The 22,321-nt window shown below is 42.7% G+C and overlaps 1 protein-coding gene across 3 annotated transcripts in view; it reads right to left on the bottom strand.

Annotated features, from left to right (window-relative positions):
• The window catches only part of NAA25 (N-alpha-acetyltransferase 25, NatB auxiliary subunit), an 87,430-nt gene that overhangs the window by 28,720 nt on the left and 36,389 nt on the right, over nucleotides 1–22,321 (bottom strand). For all 3 annotated transcript variants that reach the window (XR_016227110.1, XM_051826818.3, XM_002719754.6), the window contains exons 10-15: nucleotides 20,273–20,442; nucleotides 17,531–17,643; nucleotides 8,996–9,203; nucleotides 7,511–7,600; nucleotides 3,126–3,306; nucleotides 2,390–2,489 (exon numbers count right to left, since the gene is read on the bottom strand). Coding sequence is in view for 2 of the 3 variants with exons in the window: in XM_051826818.3 (XP_051682778.1) it covers nucleotides 2,390–2,489; nucleotides 3,126–3,306; nucleotides 7,511–7,600; nucleotides 8,996–9,203; nucleotides 17,531–17,643; nucleotides 20,273–20,442 (862 nt within the window). In the remaining variant the exon portion in view is untranslated. The remainder of the gene's footprint in view (nucleotides 1–2,389; nucleotides 2,490–3,125; nucleotides 3,307–7,510; nucleotides 7,601–8,995; nucleotides 9,204–17,530; nucleotides 17,644–20,272; nucleotides 20,443–22,321) is intronic.

The following is a 22,321-nucleotide window of genomic DNA, read 5'->3' on the forward strand; positions in this document are numbered from 1 at the left end:
TATTTTTAAAAAGAAAAACACTGAGGATAACACACCCTATCAGACCACTTCTGTGACCATCTCCTTCCCCTGTGTTTTATTTTTCAAAGCAACTCTTCAGATACAATATTTTTGGAAAGAAAAAAATTAAAGCTTAACTTTAAGATAATGTGGGGTCGGTGCTGTGATGCAGTAGGCTAATCCTCTGCCTGCAGTGCTGGCATCCCATATCGGTGCCAGTTCTACTCTCGGCTGCTCCACTTCCAATCCAGCTCTCTGTTGTGGCCTGGAAAAGCAGTAGAGGATGGCCCAAGTGTTTGGGCTCCTGCACCTGCGTGGGAGGTCCTGGATTCAGATTGGCTCAGCTCTGACCATTGTGGCTATTTGGGGAGTGAACCAGAGGAAGGGAGACCTTTCTCTCTGTCTCTCCCTCTCACTGCCTGTAACTCTACCTCTCAAATAAATAAAATCTTTAAAACAAACAAACAAACAAAAGATAATGTACTCTTACTGGCCAAATGTGCATGAAAAAAAATGGTTCTTCTGGAATGCCAGATGATTAAAAACTGAAGCATAACCAGCCACCAGGCTTGAATGAATCCCTTACTTATCCTACTACCTCAAACTATTTGGGAAAGAAAATGTTGCAAGGGATTTTTTTTTTAGTAAATCAAATGTTTCTTTAACCTCTTCCTCATAAATACAGAAATAAGAGCCAAAATAAACAGAATCTGAGGAAAGCAATTCTTCTCTGTGTTTTTTTAATAAAATTTCTTAAAACAAAGGAGGGCAAACATAGGTAGTGGATACACAATGAAAACTCAAGAGATTTATGATCAACTGCCCACTCATGCTAGGTGAAGTTGGAGCCATAACATCATAGAGATGCCTTCTGACCTCAAACCAGGGCAGCACTTTTGGAGCATTGTGCTCAAATGCTTACCAGAAGCTGTGCTGCAAAAGGCGGTCTGAAGAGAGATCCCAATCTCTGGGGGGAGGGGGCCTCTGGGAGGAAGCAGGGCTAGAAACCGGCAGATGGTCTAAGCACAACAGTCAGCCTTCCACCGGCCTGGAGCTGTCCTACGCTACAGCCCACAGACCACACTGACGTTTCGCACAATTATCAGAAGCTAAGAATAACCCATCTATATCCCATTGTTCAGAAATGCCTCTTCTATATAATACATTCTAAAGAATTAGATGGAAGATAGGTTTGCCATCACTGCTATAGTTATAAAAAGGTTTTTTTAAAAAAAAAATTCCCCATGAGTGTCTGCCAAGAACTTCAGACACAAGATGCCTTGCCAAGTTCCTCAGTTGCTGGAAGACCATGAGAATCGAAAGCTACGGCTAGATATCTGACAGGGCCAAATTCCAGGCAATGAGTCTCAGAAGTGGAGGCAGTGGGCACTCTTCAGGACATGCCTCATCTCCACATTCGCTCCTGAGTAGTTCTGCATAGTTTACCATCTGAGCAAAGACCATTCGATAAACATCTGCTTACCATGGGCCAACAGGGAGTGAGGCCAAGCCCAGTTTGTAGTGAGACATATGGTACAAATTTCTTCACTATGGCACTGAAAGCTCTGGCTTATTTATTACTACTTTAAAAATCATTCAGGGCAAGTATTTGGTCCAGAGATTAAGACGCCAGTCGCGATGTCTACGTCCCATATCAGGGTACCCAGGTTTGAGGCTCTGCTCTAATCCTGACTCCAGCTTCCTGCTAATGCAGACATTGGTTGGTAGTGCTGACAGCCCAAGAAGCCCATGTAACATATCTGGGTAGCATTCTTGGCTGCCAGCCCCCCAGCCTTGGCCAATGTTGGTATTTGGGGAGTGAATCAGCAAATGGGAGCTCTCTGCGTGCTTCTCAAAAAATTAATTAATTAATTAATTAAAAAGACACATAAGGGAACCTCAAAAAGTTCAGAGAAAATGCAATAAATATAATGCCTATTTCCCATGTACATTCTGTAAACCCTTCACCCCACTGATCTAAGTTTCTTGAAATAATCTTAATTTGGTCAATTTTATAATTCTACAAAAATGTAAGTAATCTCACTATTTCACTATTGGCAAAGAGAGCAGCCGCTACTGTAAACTCTCCCGTGGCATTCCACACTATAAATTCACATGGGCTGCTTCTTGTGTACTTAGAAAGTCTCTTAGAAATCAAATGACAAATCTGGAGACATAACACTTCCCCATCTGTTAATACCCAGTTTTAAATGCAACTTTCCAAGGATTCTTTCAAAAGCACTCCGAGTCAGTCTTGGACAGTGAGCTATAGCCTAAGGGCATTTCTGATACAGCTTGGTCAACATGTGCACTTGTGTCATGAGGAAACACACTGAATTGTTTGCAATCGGCAGACAAAACCATAGTAAAAAAATGGTTTCTCACTTACATCTTTCTGGTTGGAGTGGAAAAACCTGAGTGCGAAGTTACAGGACTGGGATGCAGCAGCATACTGACCTAGAGATTCGGCGTATCGGGTCAAAAGGTAACTAGGTTGGAAGGAAAAAAAAAAAAAGTTATACTTACCTACCTCTAGTATCAAACACTACACTCCAAACTACTATGGCCTAAAAATATCTAGACTTAAGGAAATAGTAAAACATCCTACCATAGAAAGTATTTAATTCATAGAATACAATTTAAGACAAAAAAAGGAAGCAAAGTTAATTTGATTTTGTAGGAAATTTGATGTTCAGTGCCATGCTTTCTTCCACTGATGCTTAATGGAACACAGAAATTGTAAGAGAACGCAATGATGTCTTCCTGAGCACAAAAACGATAGAGAGGATGCCCTGAAGTCAACAGAAAGAGTCAAAACACAGATGCCAAAAGAACTCAGGTCAACAAATACTGTGCACTGTCAACCTCAACTGCAGGGCAGAAGTAGAGACTTCAGAATCAGATCATCTGTGCTAAGAACAGGGTTTCAAAGTATATACCTGTTTGTTATCGTTCAGAAAAACTTTAACACTTCTAAGTTGTATAAATTTTAAAATCACCACAAGGTGCTAGGAGATGTAAACTCTTTTGGCCTTGCAATGGGTCACAAAACAGTTTAATGCCCAGAGCACCTGAGAGAGTCCCAAGCACCCCACACAGGTATATTCAGAGTACATACTACCAACCCAATGGTGTCATGTTGGATATGCTTAGCATCGAGGCTGGAGTAAAGATCAACCACTGGTTCAAATGCACCCAGCACACAGTAGATCCGAACAAGCAGCAACTTGAATTGAGCGTTGGAAGGGCTATGGGTTAGTCCTTCTTCCAGCAAAGTCAGAGCCTGCCACACAGCGGTCTCATCACCTGAAAGCAAAATCAAGCATTACCCACCGACCTTGATGGCAAACAGCGGTTTCCCAAAAACAAAACTTATATTGACAGTAACCTCGCCTAAGAATTCCATGAGTTTAGATAGCAGAGAACTAACTGTAGACACATATCCATAACCAAAACAGGAATTTCCCTAAAAAAACAGTTTCTCAATAGTTTTGTCAGTCCTTAAACATACTCTTTGGCAAAAGTGTTGCAGATTTCAAGTGGCCAGGGCCTGTGGAGAAAGTTACAGAATCTGGCATGACCTCAGATTCTGCAAACACGTGGACGTTGAAGAACCGAAGGCCACCAGCCTCCCCACGGCAGGAGTTTCTCTATTAATACCTCAGACAGATACTCTCCACAGGCATCATTTTTCTTTCATGTATGACTCTCTAAAAGGATGTCAAGTATGATAAAATGTTTTCAATTAATAAACAAAATGACTCCTTTGGCCTACCTAGTTCCAAAGATACAGAAAATTAAAATTATGGGGACGGTGCTGTGGTGCAGCAGATTAACGCCCTGGCCTGAAGTGCCAGCATCCCATATGGGCGCCGGTTCGAGACCCAGCTCCACTTCCGATCCAGCTCTCTGCTATGGCCTGGGAAAGCAGTAGATCTGGCCCAAGTCCTTGGGCCCAGGCAACCGCGTTGGAGACCTAGAAGAGGCTCCTGGCTCCTGGCTTCAGATCAGTGCAGCTCCGGCCGTTGCAGCCAATTGGGGAGTGAACCATCGGATGGAAGACCTCTTTCTGTTTCTACCTCTCCTCTCTCTGTGTAGCTCTTTCAAATAAATACATAAATCAATATTTAAAAAGAAAAAGATAATCTTTTAAAAAAAGAAAATTAAAATTAGTATGAAGAGTTGATCTCAAGTCTATAAAACATTCACAGGGAAAAAGAGTGAAAGAAAATATGCAAAAATTCTATTAAAGAGTGTCTTTAGGGTCTAGAAAGGTAGAATTTTAAATAAAATGCTAAAATAAAAGCTCCATACCCGAAGATTTTAAGGTTGTACTTTACATGATTTTTTCCAAAAGAAATTAAACTGGATATAACAAAAATATTGGGACTTTAGGTAAGTATCACTCATGTAACCTACCCAAAGGATACTATGCAAACTGCCCTTAACCTACCTAATACTGCTTTGGTGCAGTGGGTTAAGCTGTGGCCTGGACACCAGCATCCCATATGGGTGCCAGTTCATAGTCCCGGCTGCTCCTCTTCCAATCCAGCTCTCTGCTGCGGCCTGGGAAGGCAGTAAAAGATGGCCCAAGTCCTTGTGCCCCTGCACCCACATGGGAGACCGGAAAGAAGCACCTGGCTCCTGGCTTCAGACTGGCGCAGCTCCAGCCATTGTGGCCATTTGGGGAGTGAACCCCTGTACCCATGTGGGAGACTGGGAAGAAGCTCCTGGCTCCTGGCTTCAGACTGGCGCAGCTCCAGCCATTGTGGCCATTTGGGGAGTAAACCAATGGAAAGAAGACCTTTCTGTCTCCCTCTCAATGTCTGCGACTCTACCTCTCAAATAAATAAATAAAATCTTAAAAAAAAATATGTTCTCTTTGTATTACTATCACATTGACATAAAAAGTATCAGATGGTAAAAAATGGCTTAATTTACACTTCTTTCTGAACTATTAAAATAACTATGAAGATATTATTTTGAAAAATTGAGGCTGTAACTACATCTCTGTAAAGTATTCACCAAAAACAAATGTGTATCAAGGATATAATTTTTCTAACTCAACTTTCATATATTCATATAAAAATCATATCTTTAAGTCCCTTTTTTAATCTCTCTTTTTTTTAAGATTTTATTTACTATTTATTTGAGAAGTAGAGTTACAGTGAGGAGGGGGAAAGAGAGAGAGAGAAAAAGAGAGACAGAATGTCTTCCATACACTGGTTGACTCCCAAATGGCCATAACAACCAGGGATGGGCTCAGTCAAAGCCAGGAGCTTCCACTGCTTTCCTAGGACATAAGCAGAGAGCAGGATCAGAAGAGGAGCAGCCGGTACTCGAACCAGCACCCATATGGGATGCTGGTGCCGCAGGCCACAGCTTAACCAACTGCACCAAAGCACCAGCAAGAGATTTTATTGACTTTTAATTTGTCAGATCCACCATCAACAATGACTATGATTAGGACACTTCAAGAAACCCTGCAACTTTTAAAACTATTTTTTATTTATTTGCAGGAGACAGGGAGAAACAGACAGAGTTTCCAACCAGTAGTTGATTCCCCAAATGCCCACAAGAGAAAGCTGGGCCGGGGTCAGAGCCAGCAGCTGGGAATACAATCCAGGTCTCTCATGGCCAGCAGAGACCCAATTATTTGAGTCATCACTGTTGCTTCTCAGGGTTTGCACTGGAGCCAGGAACTGGAGTTGAGAATAGAAGCAGCTCTCGGATGTGAGATGAAGACATCTTAACTGCTGGATTAAACCCCTACTGCCTGAAACGCTATATCTTTATAAGAGATACAATTTCATTTTATGGACATGGTCACTAATGAAATTATTTGCATTACAACATTTTGAAAATTTATCTAACTTCTTTGTCTCTGTTCAACATTTCCCTCATTCAAAAACTGTGACAAGAACAGTATTATTGGGGCTGACACTGTGATGCAGTGGCTAAAGCTACCAACTGCATCACCGGCTCAAGTCCGGACTGCTCTACTTCTTATCCAGCTCCTTGCTAATGACCTGAGAAAAGCAAACAAAGATGGCCCAAGTTCTTTGGCTGCTACCACCCATGTGGGAGATGAGGAAGAAGCTCCTGGCTCCTGGCTCCGGCCTTACCCAGCCCCAGCCATTATGACCATAAGGGGAGTGAACCAGTGGATGGAAGATCTTCTGTGTCTCTCCTCTCTCCAACTCTGCCTTTCAAATAAACAAATAAATCTTTAAAAGAAAAAAACTATTGTTATGAAGTTATAAATTAAGTCACATATTTTCAAATGCCTGATGATCAACACTAGTTAGCAGCTGTAAATATTAGTCGGCCAGATACCTTACTCTTAAAATAAGAGACTAGTAAAGCAATGACCATTGTGAGCAAGGATCAATGTACACAATAAGAACGGAGGGCATCCTTGCAGGGATCAGATTATTAAGTGGTCAATTCATTAACGGTTTGTACATCAAGATGACTTTGTAGCCCTATGCAATCTCACAAAATTTGGGTTCAGATAACAAGACCTCTGCTGACAAAAATTTCATATCCCATCCCAGGGACAATACAGTGTAACAAGTCCTACCATCTGGGTACACACAATGTCCAACAGAGGTTCACAGGAGGAAAGAGGTACTCAAGGCACCTGTCATTAGATGTGCTGAGTAAAAGTCAGATGAGGAGGTAAGAAAGAGGCAACATGATAGTTCATGACAGTAGCAAAATGCGTTAAAGTATATTCAGGACTCTAAGATTTTAAGAATATGGAGATGTGGGCAGAGGTCAGATCACCATCCTAAAATGGTTCATTTCTACCCTCAGCAGAACTGGATACCTCTGAAGTCCGTTAAGAATGAGGATGATAGTAATAAAACCCAGTGCTCTGTGAAATGGGTAAGAGCTGTTCAACTTGCCCCCCCACTATCTCCAGATCTTTACTGAGCAATATGCAAGAAGCACTCGAGGTTCTTATTTCCCAAAACTGAGAGTAAAGGAAAACATCAGAGGGTAGGACTTAACAGGCAACCTCAGTACCCTCTGCTGAATCATCCTTCTCCTCCTTGATAAGTCACCATGCTTCCATTACCATGTAGTATATTTTTGTCTTAAAATGAGCTAATCAGACCTATATTCCAAAAGACTGCATTTTCCTGTATATAAAAAATTTGAAAGAGAATAAAAGGAGCTATTCTGTTCCATGGGCTTATACATCAATCATTGATTAATTTCATTGTATTTTGAATGTTGTAGCCTTGTAATAGGCTTTTTTAAAGTCATTATTCATTATTCAGGAATACTTAAATACTGAAGAGATATCCACTGATTTAAAATTATCCTGGTTACAGGGAAGGGGGATAAACTGGAGATGGGTTCTTCTAGAAGCACCCTAGAGAAAGGCAAGAGGGACCTAAAAGCATGAATCAAATGCATGGACTACATCATTCATCCAAGAAAATTGTTTTATAATCAATAAAAACAAAGAGTAAAGCTGAACGAAAATCAAGGTACCCACCTGATTCTCTCCATATATCAATAAGCACATGGACAGCAAGTAGACAGTAATAGTCAGAAAACTGCAATTCTGTTTTCAAACAGGACTTCCCTATAGAGGAAAAAACATTTTAGTATTTAATTATTACTGGAATTAGTTTTTTTTAAATGACAGAAGGGAGAAGAAAAAAAGGAAAAAGAAAACAAAGTACCAGAAAAAATACATAAATCATGAATCTAGGGATTCAAGAGAGGGTGCAAGCACAGAGCTGGACTAGAAGGAAGAGCTCCAGAGCAGAGCAGGTACCCAGGATGTCCCAGGCGGAGCACAGCAAGATTCAGAAGGAAGTTTGTTTTTTGTTTTTTGTTTGGTTTTTTTTTTTTTTTTTTTTTTTGACAGGCAGAGTGGACAGTGAGAGAGAGAGACAGAGAGAAAGGTCTTCCTTTGCCGTTGGTTCACCCTCCAATGGCCGCCGCGGCCAGCGTACCGCGCTGATCCAATGGCAGGAGCCAGGTGCTTCTCCTGGTCTCCCATGGGGTGCAGGGCCCAAGCACTTGGGCCATCCTCCACTGCACTCCCGGGCCACAGCAGAGAGCTGGCCTGGAAGAGGGGCAACTGGGACAGAATCCGGCGCCCCGACCGGGACTAGAACTCCGCAAGGCGGAGGATTAGCCTAGTGAGCCGCGGCGCCGGCCAGAAGGAGGTTTTAAGTGAAGAAAAAAAACACTGCACCAAGGGCCACATATAACTAAAATAACATTGTTTTTCAGCTAGTTTTAAAAACAGAGAAATAGACATTTTATAATCAGACTATTCAAATTCCTATCACAAATATGAGTGTGTATCCAGCAAAGTCCAAGCCAATCTGAAGATCGTCAGCTTCTTTTTTCTTTGAGAGACACAGTGAGAGAGAGAGGTAGGAGAGAGCTCTCATCTGCTGGTTCCCTCCCCAAATGCCTCCAATAGTCATAGCTGTGAACAAAAGCCAGGAGCTGGGAATTTAATCCACGTCTCCCATGTGGGTTGCAGAGACCCAACAACTTGAGACATCTCTGCTACCTCCCAAAATTTGCATTAGCAGGAAACTGGGAGTCAGGAGGAGAACTGGGTATCAAATCCATGCACTCTGATAAGTGACTAGGTCAAGCGCCTGCCTCCAACTTCGAAACTAAATATTTATCTTACAATTTATACTAATCCTTTTGTTCACTTACACATTCTATATTAAGAATATTAAGGTCTATTAGAGGAAAATCTGACAATTCCGATAACCATACGATCCATATGAACTCCAAGGTAGTAAGAGTTAGCTTATCAAATGATGAAGAACACAGACAACTGGAAGTCAACTACAACTGTTTAAAACTTTAGCCTTGAGGCACATTTCACATTGTAAGATGTGGAGAGTCTTCTTACTCGCCAAACTCATTAAATAGGGTACTAAAATCACTGACTTCAGGTCTTTGCAACTTAGGAAACTAGTGTACATTTTGAAAGATTGCTCACCAAACTCCAATCCGTGCTGGTACCTTAACATCAGTTCTCTGACCACATTCAATTTCTGGCTTTTATCCATGGTGTGGTACAAGCCAAGTAATCTTGTCAGCTGCACCACGCACAAATGCTGCTGCAGAGCCCGGATGTCCGCAGGCAGCGCCAGCTTATCCTCTGTTGGTGTCGATAAAGGAACAACTCCAAGTAACTGATTAATAAACTGCAAAGTAGGGAAAAAAGGAGCACAGGTCTCAAAACACAACTAGTGTTTGGTAGGCTACAATTAACAGCAATGGAAATGGTCCCTTAACACCATTTCCTATCTACCAAAATAGCTAAAACAAAATGAAGCAAAAATTTTGAGAGTGCACAATGCTGGTGAAACTGACACTCATTATTAATGGCCCAAGGTATTGTCATTACCATGTTCTACAGACACTGAAAGATTTAAAAAACTGTGACAACAGAAGGCGCCTTCCACCAGCCCAGCTACCTGATGGCCTCTCACCTTGAACCTCAGCCTTCACCTTGTTTGAAATGGACCCTGAATACACTGCGCCACAGGTAGTCCTTGCAAATGCAAGGAGTGCAAGTGCACCTCCTGCAAGCGAGGCAGATGCACCTGGTGTCAGTAGAGTTCTGCTTCCTGATAGAAACAATGACCCCATGGCTACATCCTTCTTCTATTAAACATGTGAAGATGAATAGAAATCATTGACTTGAAAAAAAATTGTGAAAACATTTCATAAATTATAACACATTAAACTAATATGTATTGTAGCAATGAAAAAGCTTAATTAGGAATACAAAAGATTACCAAAAATAAAAAAATCTAAAATTAAATTCATACATAAATTCTTAAATGTAAAGTTATACATTGAAAAGAATGTTTATCTCATATGACTTCAAATTTAATTAAACTTTTTATTGAGATAATTGTAGATTCATACTCAGTTTTAAGAAATGTCACAGAGAGAGCCTATGTATAATTCATACAGGTTCTTCTAATGGTAACACTGTGCCTGAAAATGCTCTTAACTCTTTAAATTTGATTTTTTAAAAAATCGTATATGCTAGTTCTGGTTATATATCTATTAAACACATGCTTACTTTTGTTCACCTTTAAAATCCTGTGAAAAGGAATATAAAGAATAAATCCACAAAGACCAAGAATATGTGAAGAGGTGACAGCAAATAAAAACATACAGAACCTTATAAGACTCAGACACTAAGGGCACCAGGTATCTCCAAGATTAAGGTGCTGATGGAACTGAAACTGAATTTGCTGAAGTCTATCTAAGAAGCAGTCCTGGGGGCTGGTACTGTGGCACAGCAGGTAAAGCCCACCACCTGCAGTGCCAGCATGCCACAGGGGTGTTGGCTCGAGTCCTGGCTGCTCCACTAATGATACAGCTCTCTGCTATGGCCTGCGAAAGCAGTGGAAGATGGCCCAGGTCTTTGGGCCCCTGCACCCACATAGGTGACCTGGAAGAAGCTCCTGGCTCCTGGCTTCAGATTGGCCGAGCTTTGGCTGTTGTGGCCACCTGGGGAGTGAATCAGCGGATGGAAGACCTACCTTTCTCTCTCTGCCTCTGCCTCTTTGTAACTCTGCCTTTCAAATAAGTAAATAAATCTTTAAAAAAAAAAAAAAAAAAAAAAGCAGCCCTGTTCCCAAGTCTGAGGTTAGTGAAACAAAAAAATATTAACTCCAAGAGTTGTATGAGGCATCACCATATAGCAACTGGCTCAGCCATGAATAATATTGAGCTGTAAAAATAAAAAGAATAGGTGCTAGCATTGTGGCACAAAGGATTAAGTCACCACTTGTGATGCCAGTACTCCATATGGGAGAGCAAGTTCGACTCCCAGCTGTTCTGCTTCTGATCCAGCTTCTTGCTAATTTGCACCCTGCTAGGCAACAGGTGATAGCTCAAATATTTGGGCCCTGCCATTCATGTGGGAGACCTGGCTTCAGCCTCGCCCAGCTCCAGCTGCTACGGCTATTTGTGGAGTGAATTAGTGGATGGAAGATCTTTCTTTGTGTTTCTCTCATTCTTTCAAATACATAAATAAATAATATATAATGAATAATGAATTATTGTGGGGAAAACTATTTAATAGGAGAAATGAAATGCTATAAACAATGAAATTATCACCTTCTACAGCAGGATATCAATAAATGAGGAATAAATTAACAAACTGTTACCTAAGTCCAAAGTAGAGATATGAGGGTAAATAACAGAAGAAACAAGTGGAAATTATTTGTGTCTGTTAAGCTGGAACAATGAATTTGGCTGTGATTTACTTTATTTTACTTTTATTTATTTATTTATTTGAAACAGAGAAAGCGGGGGGAGGGAGGGAGGGACAGAGAGAGAGAGCTTCCATCTGCTGGTACACTCCCAAAATGACTTGCAACTGCCAGGGCTGGGCCAGGTGTAAGCCAGGAGCTTCACTCAGGTCTCCCACAAGGGTGAAGGGGCCCAAGGATTTGGGCCATCTTCTGCTGCTTTCCCAGGCACATCAGCAGGAAACTGACTGAAAGTGGGGCAGCCTGGGCTCGAACTGGCGCCTGTATGGGATGCCAGCGTTGCAAGTGGCAGCTTAACCTATTAGGCTACAACACCAGCCCCTGTGATGTTTTCAATATAAACTTTGTGGTATTATTTGACTTCAATTACATAAATTTAACTTTTATATACAAATAGAAAATTAAATCAAAATGCAATCTCATTAATCATATAGTTTTATATCAGTAATGATTTTGCTTCCTTATGTCCACAATTGTATTAATTTTTATTACTATGATAAGATACAAATATTCCACATTTGTAACAATAGCACTTTTTAAGCTTTTGATTAGAAGTCTATATAATTTCTACTGTCACTTATTTTGCTTTTACAAGATATTTTATCTATTGGTTATACTTACTATTAACTCCTTTAGTGAATACTAAGAATCTCCACAGAGTTAATTGTATGTGTACAAAATTAATTGAAAATAGATCTTAGTAAAAAGTTAAGAATAGGAATGAATAAGAGGGAGAAGGAAGAAGGGTAGGAGGGTGGGTACAGTGGGAAGAGTCACTATGTTCCTGAAGTTATATTTATGAAATGCATGAAGTCTGTATTTCTTAAATAAAAGGTTTCTTGGGAAAAAAAAAAAGAATCTCCCAAAGAGGTTTTATTATGAAACAATATGCTTATTATTTATTTTGCTATACACACTTTTACTCTGCAAATATATTTAAAAATAGAATAATTTTATTGTTTACCTAAAAAACTCAAAGCAAACAAAACAATAGATTAAAACATCACCCTGGGTGAGCCACTGCAGGATAGCTGGAATCAATGGCCCGCTCTCAGGAATCAGTCACACTTCAGAAAGATTTGGCTCATAATTCATTGGGACAATAGTGCTCAGTTTGAACCTATTTGTACAGTTACTAATCCTTTGACAAACATACTTGCTGAGGGGCAGAATTTTTGGCTATTGAAGTGATCCTACTATTAAAAAGTTGTGGCAGGGGCCGGCGCTATGGCATAGCAGGTTAAGCCGCCACCTGCAGTGCCGGCATTCCACAGGGTCGCCGGTTGGAGACCCAGCTGCCACACTTCCGATCCAGCTCTCTGCTATGGCCTGGGAAAGCAGAAGATGGTCCAAATCCTTGAGCCCCTACACCCAAATGGGGGACCCGGAAGAAGCTCCTGGCTCCTGGCTTTGGATCAGCGCAGCTCCAGCTGTTGCGGTTAATTGGAGAATGAACCATTCATTGGATGGAAGACCTCTCTCTCTCTCTCTTTCTCTGCCTCTCCTCTCTATGTAACTCTTTCAAATAAATAAATAAATCTTAAAAAAAAAAAAAAAAAAAAAACTGTGGCAGGGCTGGCACTTTGGCATAGCAGGTGGAGCCACCACCTGCAGTGCCGGCATCCCATGTGGGCACCAATTCGAGTCCTGGCTGCTCCACTTCCCTTCCAGCTCTGCTGTGGCCTGGGAAGACAGCAGAAGATGGCCCATGTTCTTGGGCCCTTGCACCTGCATGGGAGACCCATAAGAGGCTCTTGGCTCCGCAGCTCCAGCTGTTGTGGCCATTTGGGGAATGAACCAGCAGATGGAAGACCTCTCTCTCTCTCTCTCTCAACGGATGAAAGACACCCCACCCACCCTGCGTAACTCTGACTTTCAAATAAATAAATAAATCTTTAATAATAATTTTTAAAAGCAGCAGCAAAACTGTCTCTCTCGATTAAAATTTATATAGTATGACAAAACTCACTGCAACACCTTTAAATCCTTGGTGTCACAGCACAGTGACAGCCTTAACACTTTCAGTATTTCACTGGGGCTCCTGTGAATAGGTACTTCTCGTAATATGGAGTCACATAAAATGTTTGAAGATTTTTTTCTTTCTCAACTTTTGATCTTTTGTAGAGGCAGAGAGACAGAGTCGGGGCTTCAATGGCTGGGGCTAGACCAGGCTGAAGCCGGAAGCCAGGAACTCAATCCAAGTCTTCCACCACCCTGGGTGGCAGGGACCCAAGTGCTTGAGCCATCGCACTGTCTCCCAGGATCTGCATTAGAAGGAAGCTGAATGAGAGGTTTGGAGTGGTTAGGGCTTGAACCAAGCTCTCCAATATGAGATATGGGCATCCCAAGCAGTGGTTTAATCTGCTGTGTCCAGTTTCTTAGTTTGACAATTGTACCATGGTAATTTAAAGTGCTAACATTAGGGATAAGGGGTAGCAGATGCTCTTTTCTGTAAATCTGATATTATTCCAATATAAAATTTATTTTAAAAGATTTCTTAGGGTTTTGTTTCAGACTACTTCAGCAAGAATACTCATGGTTTGAAATAATTAGTGATTAAATGCCATAGTTTTCAGCATATCAGAAACCAGACAGCCAAATAGATTCCGTCAAAATTTAAAACTTTGTGCTGCAAAGCATCTTAATAAGAGGATTAAAAAAAAAAAAACTAAGCATACACTAGGAGAAAATATCTCAAAGTATATATTCCACAAAGCGCCTGAATCTAAATTATATCAAGAATTCTCAGTAAGGTCAGCAGTTGTGGCACAGCAGGTTGAGCGACCTTCCACATTACCAGCATCCCATGTGAGCACTGGTTTACGTCCCGGCTGCTCCAATTCCAATCCAGCTCCCTGCTAATGTGCCTGGAAAAGCAGGATACGGCCCAAGTACTTGGGCCCCTTCCACCCATGTGAGAGAGCTGGACAGTTAAAGGCTCCTGCTGTCTGCCTGACCCAGCCCTGGCTACTGTGGCCATCTGGTGAAGAATCAGCAGAGGAAAGATCTCTCTCTCTCCCTCTTCCTCTTTCTCTCTCTTTCTCTGTAACTCTGCTTTTCAAATAAAAAAAAAATTTTAAGAAAAAATATTCAACAGTAAAAACTAAAAAATAAATCAATTAGAAAATGGGCAAAAGATGCAGACATTTCACCAAAGGGGATATACAGTTGGTAAATACACACATAAAACATCAGTACACAGATCTGTCAGGGGGTTAATGAAAAGCTCTGGTGAGAATGCAGAGAACCTGGATCTTCACACACTGCTAATAAAAATTTAAAATGGAGAACAGTTTGGCTAGCTCATAGAGTTAAACGTGCAGCTATCATCAGGACACAGCAACTGCATTATAAGGAATGCTTTCCAAAGAAGTGAATACTTTTTTTCTTTTTTAAGATTTATTTATTTTACTTGAAAGTCAGAGTTTTGGGCCAGTGCCGTGGATCACTAGGCTAATCCTCTGCCTGTAGCACCAGCACTCCGGGTTCTAGTCCTGGTTGGGGAGCCGGTTCTGTCCCGGTTGCCCCTCTTCCAGGCCAGCTCTCTGCTGTGGCCCGGGAGTGCAGTGGAGGATGGCCCAAGTGCTTGGGCCCTGCACCCGCATGGGAGACTGGGAGGAAACACCTGACTCCTGGCTTCAGATCAGCGCAGCGCCAGCTGTGGCGGCCATTAGGGGAGTGAACCAACAGAAGGAAGACCTTTCTCTGTCTCTCTCTATCACTAACTCTGTCAAAAAAATTTTCAAAAAATTAAATTAAATTTAAAAAAGAAAGAAAGAAAGTCACAGTTTCACGGAGAAAGAAGGAGAGGCAGAGAGGTCTTCCACCCACTGGTTCACTCCCCAGTTAGCCACCATGGCTGGACCTGTGCCAATCTGAAGCCAGGAACCAGGAGCCAGGAGCTTCCTCCAGGTTTCCCACGTGGGTGCAGGGGCCCAAGGACTTGGGCCATCTTCTACTGCTTTCCCAGGCCATAGCAGAGAGCTCGATCGGAAGTGAAGCAGCTGGGACTCAAACTGGTACCCATATGGGATGACACCACTACAGGCGGCAGCCTTACCCGCTATGCTACAGGGCAGGCACCGCAGCTCACTAGGCTAATCCTCCGCATGCAGCACCAGCACACCGGGTTCTAGTCCCAGTCAGGGCGCCGGATTCTGTCCCGGTTGCCCCTTTTCCAGGCCAGCTCTCTGCTGTGGCCCGGGAGTGCAGTGGAGGATGGCCCAGGTCCTTGGGCCCTGCACCCCATGGGAAACCAGGAGAAGCACCTGGCTCCTGCCTTTGGATCAGCGCAGTGCGCCAGCTCCAGCACACCGGCCGCGGCGGCCATTGGAGGGTGAACCAACGGCAAAGGAAGACCTTTCTCTCTGTCTCTCTCTCTCACTGTCCACTCTGCCTGTCAAAAAAATAAATAAAAATAAAATAAAAAAAATAAAATAAAAAAGTCAGAAACTGAAAATACCAGAAAATTCTAGCCCTTAAACAAGCAGTCTGTCCTGGTTCATGCTCTCAAGACCATCAACAATGCCAAAAAGGGAGGAAAGCAGCAGGTTCTTGCTAGGCCATACTCCAGTCACTGTCAGGTTTCCAGCTGTGACGATGAACCATGGTTACACTGGAGAATTTGAAATGACAGAATCACAGGGATGGGAAAATTGTAGTGGACCTCACAGGCAAGTTAAGCATGGGTGAACCATTAGCCTCAGATTTGATGTGAACTGAAAATGGCAGAATAATCTGCCCCCATCCCACCAGTTTAGTGTCCTTTTTTTTTTTTTTTGACAGGCAGAGTGGACAGTGAGAGAGAGAGACAGAGAGAAAGGTCTTCCCTTGCCATTGGTTCACCCTCCAATGGCCGCCGTGGCCAGTGCTGCGGCCGGCACACCTGGCTGATCCGATGGCAGGAGCCAGGAGTCAGGTGCTTTTCCTGGTCTCCCATGGGGTGCAGGGCCCAAGCACTTTGGGCCATCCTCCACTGCATTCCCTGGCCACAGCAGAGAGCTGGCCTGGAAGAGGGGCAACCGGGACAGAACCGGCTCCCCAACCGGGACTAGAACCCGGTGTGCTGGCGCCGCTAGGCGGAGGATTAGCCTAGTGAGCCGCGGCGCCGGCCAGTTTAGTGTCCTTTTAGTGACAACTTTAGCTGGCATCATTGACAAGGAAAAAGCAAGACAAAAACACAGGAGGGAAAAATCCTGGGATTCCTATCATAGGGATGTAATACACGCATACAAATAAAAGCCTCAAAGGACCAAAATAAAAAATAAGTACTAATTAAATTATGGTATATTCATACCATGGAATTCCATATAGCAATAAAAAGGAATGAACTGTTGATATAGCAACATTTTGGATGACTCTCCAGGAAATCAGTAGGGTCCCATTTATATAATATTTTTAAAATGACAATTATAAACAGAAAACTTATAAGTAGCTGCCAGAGACACAGATGGATAGAAAGTACAGGGAAGTAGTCATGGGTTATGAAAGGGCAGAATGAGGATTCTGGTAGTCACAGGAATTCCTGTGTACTACGTACTTCCCTAAACACACCCTCCACACACATATACGAGTGCATGCAAAACTGGTTCAATCTGGGGCAAGCATGTGACGCAGCAGTTAGGTTGCCCCCTGCGACACCCAGGTTCCTTATCAACAGTTCCTGGTCTGAGTCCTGCTTCTGATCAGCTTCCTACTAATACTAACCATGGAAAGCAGGTTATGATGACTCAAATAGTCCAGTCCCTGCCACCCGCCTAGGAACCCATATGGAATTTTGGGCTCTTGGCTTTGGCCTGGCTGTTGCAGGCAGTTGGGGAGTGAACCTGTCTCTCTGCCTTTCAAATAAAATTAAGTAAAATGTTTTTTAAGATAGCTAAATCCAAGTAAGATCAGTGGATTGTACCAATGTCAATTTCCTAGCTGTACTATGATAATATGGTCATGTAAGACATTGCCACTGAACAAAATGGATGTATCTGAGATCTGTGTTGTTTTTCCAACTGTATGTAAATCCACAATTACCTCAAAATAAACAAAAGACAAAACAAGGAAGAATGCAATCAACTGCCAGGAGTTACTCCAATTGTAACTTCAAAAACATCCTGCCTCCAATGTTAGCAGACAAGAGTAGCTATCTTGTCAGAGTAGTTAGCATACCTCTGTTCACTAATCCCAAAGACTTAACCTCAATTCAACCAACAGGAGCACCTAACACAATTCTGAAATGCACTTACTTTTGTACACTGTGTAGCAGGCAAGAGGTCAACAAACACCTTAAGGTCAGTAAAACAACACGGTTTATCTCCAAACTTCTTGAAATACTGGAACATTAATTCTTCTGGGTCACCTAGGAGGGGAGGAAATCACCACATTATTCATAGATTGAAAGAATTTCTGATCTAAGAGAGAGGTTTAATTTGAAAATATTTATTTCAATTAATTTAAAATCTTGCTTGATTGCAGAATGAGAATGATGGCCAGGAAATGGCTTGCCTATTTAAAGTAAACAAATACTTTTAAAAAAGCAGCTGAATCTTATAAAATCAGCTTGCTTATCACTACGGAAATGTGAAGCTTTCATTAAGTTAAAAGTTAAATAGATAACGTTGAATTTCCCAGTGGATGAGAGATCTCTTTGGGGCTGGTGCCGTGGCTCACTTGGCTAATCCTCCACCTGTGGTGCCAGCATCCCATATGGGCACCAGGTTCTAGTCCCAGTTGCTCCTCTTCCACTCCAGCTCTCTGCTGTGGCCTGGGAAGGCAGTGGAGGATGGCCCAAGTGCTTGGGCCCCTGCACCAGCTTGGGAGACTGGGAGGAAACACCTGGCTCCTGGTTTCAGCATAGTTCTGGCCGTAACAGCCATCTGGAGGGTGAACCAACGGAAGAAAGATCTCTCTCTCTCTCTCTGTCTCTCTAACTCTGCCAAATTAAAAAAAAAAAATGAAAAATGAAAAAAATCATTAAAAAAAGAGAGATCTCTCTGCCTCACAAATAAATAAATATTTAAAAAATGTTTTATTTCACATATATAACACATTTTATAGGATACAGCAGTGAAACATACACAGCATAAACTGCTCATACAATTAGCCTTTCCATTTCCTTATATTTGTGTGTGTGTGTGTGTTTTTGGAGCTTATCAGCTCCTAGAAGCAGGGATTTTTTTTTTTTTAAGATTTATTTTATTTATTTGAAATACAAAGTTAAAGAGATAGACAGAGAAAGAGGTCTTCCATCCGCTGGTTCCCAGATGGCTGCAACAGCCAGAGGTATGCCAATCCGAAGCCAGGAACCAGGAGCTTCTTCCGGGTCTCCCACGTGGGTTCAGGGGCCCAAGGACTTGCACCATCTTCTACTGCTTTCCCAGGCCGTAGCAGAAAGCTGGATCAGAGGAGTAACAGCCAGAACTAGATCCAGCGCCCATATGGGATGCCAGTGCTTCAGGCCAGGGCTATATCCCGCTGTGCCACAGCACTGGCCCCAGAAGCAGGGATTTTTAAACTGAAGACTGTAAAATTTTAGGATTTTCTGTCCCAGTTCCTATTCACACTTACCTAAGACAGGCCCATAGCTTCAATCAGAGTCTCATAGGACTCTGTTATCCAAAAAAGAATGAGAATAACTCACTAGTCTAATAAAAACTTTTTGTAGAGACTAGACAAATTCACACATTTTTAAGACAGGGCTTCTAAGTGGAAAGAATAAGAAAAGGGATGAATGAAGCAGCTATCAGGAAGATTCAAACACTTTCACATATAGCTTTAGAAAGAAGCCAATTATGGGGCCAGCACTGTGGCGCAGTAGGTTAAAGCTCCAGCCTGCAGTGCCAACATGCCATTTGGGAGCCGACTGAAGTCCCAGCTGCTCCACGTCTGATCCAGTTTCCTGGTGATGCACCTGGGAAAACAGGAAGATGACTCAAGTCCTTGGGCCCCTGCACTTGTGTGGGAGACCCAGAAGAAGCTCCTGGCTCCCGGCTTTGTTTCAGCTCAGCTCCAGCCATTGCTGCCATTTGGGGAGTGAACCAGTGGATGGAAGACCTCTCACTCTCTGCCTCTACCTCTCTCTGTAACTCTTTCAAATAAATAAAATTAATCTTAAAAAAAAAAGATAATTATTTGGAATCTATTAACAGTGTTTTCCTGAAACTCATGAAAATTTTCTCCTGCAAGTCTGGAACTAGAATAGACTGAAGCTACTGAGGCAATCCAAAGAAAGAAGTCAACATGGAATTCAAAGCTGACTGTGAGGGGTCAGCATTTTGGAGCAGCCACCGCTTGTGACAGAGTCACAGCTGCTCTGCTTATGAAGCAGCTCCCTGATAATGCCTCTGGGAAAGTAGTTAAAGATCCTCCAAGCCCTGGGGCCTACCTTTACTGCTGAATCAGCAAGAGAATCTGACAAGGACTGTGATGGAACAGGGACAGATGCTAGCAGAAACCCAGTCAAACACATGACTGAGGACTTGCTTTTCAAGTGATCCAATCATTAGTAAATATTTTATTGTTATGAAAATGTTTGCGGAGCTGGTGCTGTGGCTCAGTGGGTTAAAGACCCAGCCTACAGCGCAAGCATGGGCACTGGTTTGAATACCGGCTCCACTTCTGATCCAGCTCTTTGCTATGGCCTGGGAAAGAGTGGAAGATGGCCCAAGTCCTTGGACCCCTGCACCCACGTGGGAGACCCAGAAGAAGCTCCTGGCTCTTGGCTTCGGATCAGATCAGCTCTGGCCATTGTGGTCATTTGGGGAGTGAACCAGCAGATGGAAGACTCCCCCTTCTCTCTTTGGCTCTACGTCTCTGTGTAACTCTTTCAAATAAATAAAATACATCTAAAAAAAAAAAAAGAAAGAAAAAGAAAAGAAAAGAAAGAAAGAAAATGTTTGCTTCCTCGACATGCTTGGTCACCATAGGCCCTTGCATGTAGGCATTGAGGGCATCCCTCCAGGGTTCCTAAATATCACACGGTTTCTTACCTAGTTTATACTCATCATTACAACCTTGATTTCGTAAACGCCTAATCAATTCCAGTTTAGCTAGATGTGGTCCTCGGAGATGGCGAGAACTTTTAGATTCTTCCATTATCCTATCTTCTATAAACTTCACAGCTTCTTCTGTGGAATAATGTACTTCTCCTTCTAAGGAGCTGGGTATAAACACATGAAAAGACATTTTATTGCCTCTACTGCCCTTCCCAAAGCCAAACCAAGCTGATTATAAGAAACACATTAAAGAATTTTAAAAAGTTCTTTACCCATTATAAAATAATACAAATGAGAATAAAAGAGAACGCACAGCATATTTAAACAGAGAAGGTGTTATAAAATTACTCCCAGGATAGGCATATGATTATTACAAAATGGCCAACCAGTTCTAACCCTTTCTTTAAAAACAACAGATATTTTGTACATACAAGGGTACTTCAAAATGTTCAAGGAAGACAGAATTAACAGTAAATTTAGGAGCAAGCATTTGCTACAGTAGTTAAGATTCTGCTTGGAACACCCACGTCCCTTATCAGAGTGCCTGGTTTGAGTCCTGGCTCCATTTATGATTCCAGCTTGCTGCTAATACAAACCCTGGGAGGCAGTAGCTGATGGCTCAAGTGTGGTTGGGTACCTGCTACTCATGCAGGAGACCCAGACTGAGTTGCTGGCTCCTGGCATTGGCCTGATCAGCCTCAGCTATTGTGACCATTTGGGAAGTGAACCAGTAGATGGGAAATCTTTCTGCCTTTCAAATACACAAATAAACATTAAACAAGAAGTATCCTCAGTAAAAAAAAAAAAAAAAAAAAAAAAAAAAGAGAGAGAGAGAGAGTTTATCTCTGGAATGGAAGAATAACTAATAAACTACATATTTCTCTACTGGTAAGATTTGTACAATGAACATGTATTTCTTAAAAATAATGGGATATGGGGGTCCAGCGCTGTGGCACAGCACATAAAACTGCCACCTGCAGTGCCAGCGTCCCATATGGGTGCTGGTCAGTGTCCTGGCTGCTCCACTTGCGATCCAGCTCCCTGCTAATGCACCTGGGAAAGGAGTGGAAGACGGCCCAAGTGCTTGGGTCCCTGTAGCCATGTGGGAGATATGGATGGAGTTCCAGTCTCTGCTCCTGGTTTCAACCTGACCCAGCCCTGGCCGTTATGGCCATTTGGGGAATGAACCAGTGGATGAAAGGTATCTCTCTCTCTCTGCCTTTCCTTCTCTGTCTCTCTGACTTCAAAATAAATAAATCTTTAGAAATAATAACAATGGCCGGTGCCGCGGCTCACTAGGCTAATCCTCCGCCTTGTGGCACCGGCACACCAGGTTCTAGTCCCGGTCGGGGCGCCGGATTCTGTCCCGGTTGCCCCTCTTCCAGGCCAGCTCTCTGCTGTGGCCAGGGAGTGCAGTGGAGGATGGCCCAGGTGCTTGGGCCCTGCACCCCATGGGAGACCAGGAAAAGCACCTGACTCCTGGCTCCTGCCATCGGATCAGCGCGGTGCGCCGGCCACGGCAGCCATTGGAGGATGAACCAACGGCAAAGGAAGACCTTTCTCTCTGTCTCTCTCTCTGTCCACTCTGCCTGTCAACAATAAATAAATAAATAAAATAACAATAATAAAGGGATATGGGGCCAGTGTTGTGGAACAGCAAGTTAAGCCTCTGTCAGCAATTCCAGCATCCCACACGAGCACTGATTCTAGTCCTGGCTGCTCTACTTCTGATCCTGCTCTCTGCTAATATCTTGGAAAAGCAGCGGAACATGGCCCAAGTTCTTGGGCCCCTGCACTTACATGGGAGACCCAGATGGGAGTTCCAAGCTCCTGGCTTTGGCCTGGCCCAGCCTGGCCACTGTGGCCATTTGGGGAGTGAACCAGCAGACAGAAGATCTCTCTCTCTGTCTTTCCCTCTCTTTGGTAAGTCTGCCTTTCAAATAAATCTTTAAAAAAAAAAAATGAGAAATGAACCCTTACTGTGAAAGGAATATTATTGAGAAAAAAAAAAAACAGAATTTATGAAGCTCACAAAGGAATCTT

The sequence above is a fragment of the Oryctolagus cuniculus genome, chromosome 21 (assembly GCF_051225735.1).
Source record: "Oryctolagus cuniculus isolate XC-2025 breed Fujian yellow rabbit chromosome 21, ASM5122573v1, whole genome shotgun sequence".
In the NCBI taxonomy this organism is placed as follows: domain Eukaryota; kingdom Metazoa; phylum Chordata; class Mammalia; order Lagomorpha; family Leporidae; genus Oryctolagus; species Oryctolagus cuniculus.